Source organism: Lygodium microphyllum, chromosome 9 (genome assembly GCF_053477565.2).
Source record: "Lygodium microphyllum isolate KBCC chromosome 9, Lygodium_microphyllum_v1.1.10, whole genome shotgun sequence".
Lineage (NCBI taxonomy): Eukaryota > Viridiplantae > Streptophyta > Polypodiopsida > Schizaeales > Lygodiaceae > Lygodium > Lygodium microphyllum.
Window position 1 is genome coordinate 1,349,628 of NC_141143.1, and position 9,281 is coordinate 1,358,908.

Sequence of the window (9,281 nt, forward strand, 5' to 3'; positions counted from 1 at the left end):
TCTTATGAGCACATCCCTCCCGGCTTGCGACCAGAAAGAGCATGACGTTCACAAAGAAAAGCTGGCTCACGATAATTGACTCGATAGGACGCTCAGAATTACTTCCGAGGCACCGACCTGCTTTCATCCATCACCATCCATGCAGACGTCTCGGGGGTCTCCCTGTCGTTCCTTTTCTTTTGATTGACACACGTTACTCTCATACAAAACACGTACGCCTCCAGCCCAAAGACATACACGCACACACACGCACACACATCGAGACGTACAAGACGCAGAGAGACAGAGAGCGCAGGAAGAAGAAGAAGAAGAAGAGGGTATCTACACTACACTATAGCTTCTTCAATAAGTCGTTGAGAGAGAGAGAGAGAGAGAGAGAGAGAGAGAGATGGTTCAGACAACAAGGGTAGGTGCAGTCAGTGTTATCGGAATCGATAACACCGAGATCTCTTCTCAATTAGTAGCTCCTCCTCCCCAATTATCATTATTACATGCCACCACGGCCAGCTGCACTTTGTCGCGGCCCTCGCCTGTCGAAGAGGACAGAGATCGCCAAAAACTTGCGCTTAAACAGCGTCCTCATCATCATCATTCTCCAGCTGGTCTTCATGGTCACACTTGCCAATCCCATCACATTCACAGCGACGTCAACAATACTGTAGTCTTCCCTTCCTTCCTTCCACCACAAGTGAAGCACCTGCGGGACTCGGCTGCACGTGCCATGGCGTTGCGGATCGAAAGACTTCCTGTACAGGTATGACCTTCTCAACACCTTCATCAAACCCTTTTGCTGTAATATGGCGCATATTCTAGTGGAAATCGCAGCAATTTATAACCACAATTAGCCTGCACACTCGTCCGTTTGGAGATGACAATTAGATCGACATGACGATACAAACAAGCTATTGTATCTCCATCCGCTTCCTTTCACATGAAGTAAGGAAACCAATACCGTACTTATCTTCATTCACTCTAATTTACAAGGGTACGTATGCCTCGTGAATTCACGTACAGGATCTTTATTTACGGCCAATAAGCAGTTTGAGCTGCATTCTTGCAGTGTGCACATTCTCCAACTGGTTGATAGTTTTAGAAGAGCTATATACTATATTTTTTCAGTAGACCTGCAGCTTCATTAGGGAACTTGATATAATGCTGCTCAAAATTGTGCGGATCATTATCCAATTTCAACTGGTTTTAGACTCTCAAAAGAGAGCTCTTTTGTTCTTCAATAGTTGTAGACATTTTCATTAAATAACACTGTTAAGAAATGGGCACTGAATACTAGAGTGAATATATTATTTAGAGCCACTACTATGAAGGATCATAAGTTGAACTCATCTTTATGTATACTCACAAACAATTGAACCTAGCAAAGTTGCTATGATGACTAGTGTATTGCAGTTTGGATCATGGGACAATAAAGCCAGACCATGAGTGTAGTTGGATGATATGCACAGATGCACGTTGTTGCGTGCATTTGGGATCGGCTATGGCAACCGTTATCGATCTACATCATCAGGCATATTGAGCATGGAAGAATATGTGCCATTTTACTGAATCGCTTTAGACTGAGTTTGTCAAGCAGCACGTTGCGCATAAGAAACCTTTCCTCAAAACTCAGAAAGCAGGGCAGTCAATGCTAGCATTGACAATCATTGGGCTGTTGCAGCCAACTGTGTAACTCAATTGCTACACAGGCCACCGGTGTAGCCTTTCCTTGAGAGTTATTGTTTTGTCATTTTGTGTTTTGTATCCGTAGAGACGAATAATGGTACCCTTGGAACAGAACCCAGTTCTCAGACATCAAATGACAAGTAAGTTTTTCCAAAAATCCCATGTTGATATGGAACCCAAATCTTGGACATCAAATGACATGCATTTGTGGGATATTGATTTTTGACATGTAAGATGTGTTCTGTTCACTCTCGAATATATGTAGGTTTTAACCAATGTTGCAAGTTCAGGGAGTTTGGCAACTTCCATGTATTAGAGCATAAGACCGACTAGCTTAAGCTGAAAGAGGAGCAAAGTGATTAGGGAAAGTGCAACTGCATAAAACTTATCATCAAAATAAAAGGTGCCTATGGAAGGACTTCAATACCATGCCATATATAAAAGAAGGGACTCCAATAAGCGACCAAAAGACCCAATGAAATGACCTAATGGGTGAAATGAATGAATTACTTATAATATCGGTTGAGGTGCATTTGAGAGCTTAACACATTGTAGCTCATGGATTTGGGCTCAATGATGATCATGGTTCGGTGATGAGTTAGCCTACACCTCTGTTATGTTTCATTGATACATGCTACAACAATCCTGGCAGCACCCTTCATGAATATTGTCACTAAATTGATTGCTTATTACACATTCTCTATTTAATAAATTCATGTCAATAAATTAATGAATCACTTTTCTTTAAGTGCTGATGATGATCTAGCATGGCCATGAGACCATTTAGAGACCAATATTCCTAGTGCATCACTTAATGGGGTGATCAGAGCACTGTGACGAGGATATCTAGTACAGGCAGCACAAGTTATGAAGGGGGAAAGAAGTGTCTATCAAGTGTAAGAGTGTACACAAGAACCAAGGATTGGTTACACATAAATGAAGATGGATTGAGTTCTAAGAAGAGAAAGTGCATTAGCATTGTGTATATGTATTTATGTGTGCATCTAGGGACACCTGCGAATGTTTACTTGTGTGTAATGAGCATTGCATTCATTTGGGGTCATCGTCTCCCCTACAAGTCAAGGTTTAAAGTCTTTTCTTTCATTAAGAAAGATGAGAGAGGGAATTCTCTTATTAAGAAAGACGAGAGATGCGATCCTCTGGAAGTGAGGAGAGAAGTGATTTTCTCTTTCTAAGGTCTAAAATGACACAATCTTTTGTGTGGAATTCAATCTTAAGGTTGAGGCCCAAGGCAATCTAATGAACTCTCCTTATCTATGATTCAAGGTAGTTGCATGGATCACAAGTTAAGAGTACAGTTTAGAAAGCTGTATTTTGGAAAATGATCCATTTTTAAAATATATTGCAATAGAAAACCGATCTCTAAAAATGGGCCGCGTGGGTTAGTGGAAACAACGAGATCTACAACTTTCGTGTTGGACGTTTTTTCATCCAAACAATGCACAAAGAGATATCTCGAAATTAGTGCTGTAGAGTTGAACAACCACATCTTGCATGAAGAACAACTTAACTCTCTCTCCAAGAAGAGAAGCTCTTGAAAGCCTATAAAAGAGGAGGCTCTCTTTGGGTATAAGGGAGGGGTGAAGGAAGCATCACTTTACATGTATCCAAGAGGAGAAGAGAAGGTGCAAGTATTGCGGAAGCCCTGTTGAAATCAAGTGCTGCGGAAGCCCTGCTCAAATCAAGTTCCAAGAGGAGAAGAGAAGGTGCAAGTGCTGTGGAAGCTCTGCTGAAATCAAGTTCCAAGAGAAGAAGAGAAGGTGCAAGTGCTGCGGAAGCTCTGTTGAAATCAAGCGCCAAGAGGAGAGCCCTCACATATTGTGTAGGAGAGAAGGAGACTCAAGAAGGATCAAAAGGTGCCAACTTCCAAGTTGTGCAAGTGTTAGCCGGTTGTATACCGTGCAAGGAATTGTGACCTTGTTTCCAAGATCTACAAGCAAGAACTGGCTTATGTGTAACGGAGAAGCTTGCTCTCGGTCAATAATATAACTCCACAAGGGGGGGGATTGGCTCATCTTCCAGTCCCTAGTGTGTTGCCAATTTCTCTACCTCTCTCTCTCTACATATTTCTTTTCTCTCATCTATTCTCCCTTTGTGCCAACATAATATTCGCCATATATATTTTAAGTATATAAGAAAGTCGAGCGCGTATCTCAGATTCTAAAACAAATTTCATACAAGAAGAACATAGGAAGCTTTGTACATCATGTACACATGTCAAATGAGGCCATATCACCATAACATTTACAGGTTTAGGATCTATGCAAAAGGAATTTAAAAAACAATATATCCAAAGTATTGAATGCTTTCAATTTACATACTTTTCAGGATGGATGGTTTATGCTTTTGTAATTCCAAAAACTTTTAGCCAGATGTCTCTAATATTCCTTCTCTTTCTTGCAATAACTGAAATATCATCAAATTATGTATATGAACATTGTTGACATAATTGAAGAAAAGCTCGTACTTTAGTCCATCATCCTATTGTTAATAGAAAAGGAAGCAAAGCCTTGAAAAATGAGTAATTATTGGGTCTAAGCTGTTTCTTAGAGTTTTGTTTCATGTCTATAGGTTCACTTTTTCTATAGACAGTTGTAGATATGTCAATAACCTTCTGTAAATTTTGGTCTGTTTTATTAGACAAGTTTTTTGGAGAAGCCTATCATGACAAGCTGTGTAAAACCTAAAAAGTTCAGAAAGGACCAACTCTGTGTGCTTCTATCGCATGGGTTTGATAAGTAAAATTTAAATGATCTCTTAGATTACTTGAACTACATAATATGCTAGAGGTTGGCACTACTGCATTTTCTTTAAAGCTCTTATCTTGAGTGGAGCAAGACATACCCCCAACTTGAAAGACACAATTTGGAATGTTGGGCTGTTGACATACTTGGATGGGGATTCTCATGTTCTGGTAAAGCAACTTTAGCTGTAAAATATCCAAATAAAGTACCAGTACTAATATACTTGAACAAAGTATGAGAACTATTTATATAGCAAGATTTTATGTAAAGGACCATAGGGTTACAAGTGGAAGTAATGCATCAACTTCAGGCACTTGATTTATCTTGAATATTGTACTAATAGAGACTCTTATTGATAGAGGGATTGAAATTTGTTGGTGTTGCTGAAAAAAGGGAGCATTTGTATCAGGTAATGTTCTCATGACTCATTAATAGGATGAGGATTTTAAAGCATACAGTGGACTGCCAATTACTAAAGGGTACATTCTTCTGTATTTAGTTTTGGCAATCTTACATACAAAAACCTATAATTATGGTGGGTCCCAGTCTTGGAGGAGCCATGGCAATAGATTTTTGTCTTGCTCATCCAGAAGCTGTAAGTTAAAAGTTTGAGAATTGTGTCTTCTTCCCTCTCATAGAGATTTGTCATTGGTAGTAATTTTCTAACGTGTCTTTAGGTATCAAAACTTATCCTTATCAATGCTCAAGGTTATGCTGAGGGCACTGGAAGATTGGCAGTGTTGCCTAAGCTTCTTGCTTATGTTGGGATAAGCATGTCTAAAATGTGTTGATATCTTCAACTAGCAATCAAAATGTTGGTTGTCTTGCATGTACTAATGAAATAATGGCATTTAATGCAATTTTTCTTAAAAACGAAGGTCTAATGTAAAAAAGTTCTCAGAATTTGTAGGAGGTTTAGAATCCAAATGTAGAGAAAAATGGTTTGTTAAAATGGAGGTGTTTGTTGTAACTGCTATAAAAAATGGTCTTTTATGAACACTGATTCTTTAGAAACATTCATGAACATGCACAGAATGTTATATGAGTGCTAGAGAAAATCATTTTAATTCTTATTTACTGTTGACAAAGTACTCTACCTGAGATATTAAAGTATGGCATTTTGTTGCAGGTGCTTTTGTTGAAGAGTGTGCTATTGCGGACTTACGCATATTTTCTTATTCATCATAGAATACAATGGAATGCAGTGATTGATCATTTAAATGTATGATAATCAGCTTTTACTTATGAGGAAGGAATTATATGCAGCAAGATTCAAGTAGCAGGTTTATCAAGATGTTGGTTTAAAATGGCTTCTTGGTTAGGGGTTTTGCATAGTATCACACGAGTATCAAGAAAGAATATTTAGATTCAGTGGAGGGATATTACTAAGAATAATTGACCTTTATCGCATTTGAAGGATTAGTTCAAGCTATGATTCAATAAAACTAATATCTAATCTCTACCTTTTTGTGTTTTCTGTATCCAAGTACAACTACATGCAGGAGATTATCTAACATTTTACAAGGCATCCCATATTATCTAGAGGTTAGAGAAACACAAAAGATTTTTAGTGATTGTGTGTGATAGTAAGTTGTCACCTTTGCTAGCTTTGTGTTCAATTTGTTGACCTTTGTATTGAATTATTGCCTATTCTAGGCACAAATAGGTTTGTCTTGGCCATGCCTCACTCTTGGTGTATCGATTTGGGAGGAGTACAATCCTAGTGAGAGTAGCTTCAATACATACCTTCCACACCTCTAGCATTCAGGAATCATCTCCTTTTCTTGATACACCACTGAATTAAGAGGTGCATTCCTAGTGTGACTGCAAGAGGTACTTTCCTAGTTTGCCTACACTATTGAGATTTTCCTCCAACTTTGTAGATCTATTCATGCTTCTCTAGTTTGACCACACTATTGATATTGTCCTCAAGCTTTGTGGATCTCCTCATGCTTTCCTAAGGAGTGACTGATTTTAACCTTACATGCATCAAGTCAGGTGCGATATCATTTTGCACATGAGACAACTAGAGTGTACAATAATGCAATATGGGAAGGTCTATGGAACATGGACCTACATCACCCCTTGGATGACCAGACGTCAATCCTGGCAGATATACTAAATGATTATGTAGATCTGTATTTTCACATAGCAGAGGTTCCCATTGCAAACTTTCAGGAAACGTAGCCTCCTAGAACAATCAGTATGATGAATAATGTCATGACACTAGAGCTAGAGTCAAATAGGAGATCTTACTAGGGAACATGTATACATAGCCAAGCAAAGACTCTTTTGAAGCCAGCTAGTGTGGGGGAAGAAGTGCAACTAATGCTAAGCTTGAAGATATATTATTGGGTAAGGACAGTAAGAGAACTTGAAAGAGATTCAGTAGAGATGATGATCAACCCCAATTGCATCACCTGAGCCATACATGATCCACTAGTTCTCAGTCAATGGGTGGAGAGAAATCGGCAGAGAGCTAAGAACTGGCTGGTTTTACAAAAATGTTTTCCACACTAGACCACATATTTACACGAGCTATGATAGAGGAGGGACAAGTGCATGGAAAGAGGATTTACTATTGTTTTGTAAAATATTCCAAAGCCTTTGACACTGTACCATGAGCCATAGACATATGAGGAGACTACAAGATATTGAACTACGAATGATATACAATTTACAGTGGCACATATATGCTTTATATAAATGAGTGACAGGAAGAATGCATGCACCAAAAGGGCTATCAGACAAGTTACCAACAGTATTGTGGTGAAGTAAGGGCGTCTGCTATCACCTCTAGTATTTTCTCTTTACATTGATGAGATTGCAGACTGTATAGATAGATTTTGGGGTCCTGCTATAAGTCTCGTTGGAATATAGATACTCATCTTGTTATATGCTGATAATTTTGTGCTCATATTACACTCTCTTGAGATCTTTTAGCAGGATTTAGATGTTGTATAGAATTTTTGCATGGACAAAGACCGCATAGTGAAATTGGGAAAGACCAAGGTCATGGTGTTCATAATACACAATCATGGGGGACCAAGTTAGAGCAGCATTCCACCTTTCATAGAGACCCTATAGGAACCCCATGGAGACTCTTAGATTATATTTATATTTGGGCATGGCCTTCAACAAAGGGCCACAATTCTCCATGTGAGAGATGGCACAAACCAAGTCCAAGTTGGCATGAGGCTTCATAGCATTGGGTACACTTGAGAGATAGCCCACCCATGTATAATTCCAACAGCCATAGACCAAGCTATGGGTTTTTAGTACTTTGGTGACATCAACACTCCTTTATGGAGTAGAGATTTTTGGACCTAGCTTGTACCACTTGAGGATAGAGGTATTGCTAGGACATGATGGACTAGGGAGAGACTTCGATGATGATTGACAGCCCATGGAATGGTTATGATGATAGCATATATGGCCCATTCCCTTGCACCATCTAGTGGTGAGAGGAGGCAGCTTCTTCTCTTGGTGCTTATAGGATTTTGGTTACTTTATCTTGAGTGATAATTTTTTGTACTTTGTAATATTATTTGTAGAGTCTAGATAATCATGATTTTAAGAAGGTGATCGGGCAAGTGAATAATTCCCCTACAAGTGCATTGTCGGATAGCATTTTTCTTGATATGCATTTGTGCATATTTATCCCTTTTCAGTCAAAGAGTAATTGACTGTAGTTCCACCATATTCATGGCAGCTCACATGGTAGTCTCCTTGAAATCTCTATGGTAGCATCCTATATATACCCTCCATATCTTTTTTCTCTATGGTAGCATCCCATATTTACCCTTCATATCTTTTTTCGCTAACATACATGGGTAGATGGGGTTGCTTTTTATTTTATGATTGTTGGTTGGATCTGACCATCTCTTTTATTTCCCCCTAGGGCACAAATACTTGAAAGGATCAAAACAAACAACCATTTTTTTTCTTTGAAAGCAAGCTCAAAGTAGTCTGGTCTCCTTTTGTAGGTCCTAGAGGGCCATTGGGTAGCGGATGAGCATCCTTTGTTTGATGTCTTGGTCTCTCTAGGATGACCCTCCTAAGGTAAGAGAACCATTGCCTTTGTAGTCTTAGTACGCTAGTGGGTGGTTGACCTGCACCCTTTCTCTCAGGCCCTGGTTACTTCGGGGTGGGATGCCTTAGGGTGATTGTAGGCTAAGTTATACTTTACATGCCCTTCCTCGTTTAAGTTTTGGGTGTGAAAGGTGGTGTTGCACTAAAAAATACATTATAAATTGCTTATCTCTTTAGTACAATCTCAAAACATGCTTATCACCAAAGTTTTCATTAAATTACCAAACTAGAGAGTATTTGCATCCCATAAGTCAAACCCTAATTTGGGAGGATCCACTCATTTATAAATAGGAGGCAGCCTGTCCACTCAGCCCATATTTTTTCATCAAAATTTCCTCCTATTGATGCCCAATTCTCCATTTCTCTCTACACCCTCCTTGGTAGATATGTCAGTTCATGGTAGTGATTAGTTCTCCTCAATTGTTGGCAATAGTTTTCACCCCTCTTGCTGCCCACTCTTCTGAGCTGCTCTAGACATCTTTGGGCTAATCCAAACTCTACCAGATTTGCATTTGTTTTTGGTGATCACATCCGGAGGTTGCATGTTGTGTATTAGGATCCATAAAGAGTACGACATACTCTCTAGCTCGTACTCTTTGCCTTGGTTCTTTAGAGACATGGGACTTTGAGATTTTGTATTCACTCCACATAGTGTGTTTACTGCATTGAGCATTGTATTTATTCATTCATTCATTTATCTTGTTTTTTAACCATCTTTGAGTTACCTTAACCCTATTGAGTTCTATT

At 39.0% G+C, this 9,281-nt stretch overlaps 1 protein-coding gene across 1 annotated transcript; it reads left to right on the forward strand.

The window, feature by feature from the left end:
* The first annotated feature begins 341 nt into the window (after positions 1–341).
* On the forward strand, positions 342–5,670 carry LOC148030744 (alpha/beta hydrolase domain-containing protein VTE7-like). Its single transcript, XM_087685838.1, has 7 exons — positions 342–754; positions 4,339–4,436; positions 4,515–4,612; positions 4,802–4,851; positions 4,942–5,037; positions 5,120–5,203; positions 5,554–5,670. The coding sequence occupies exons 1-7, from the start codon at positions 389–391 to the stop codon at positions 5,668–5,670; spliced, it is 909 nt and encodes a 302-aa protein (XP_087541964.1). The 5' UTR covers positions 342–388.
* The last annotated feature ends 3,611 nt before the right edge of the window (positions 5,671–9,281 follow it).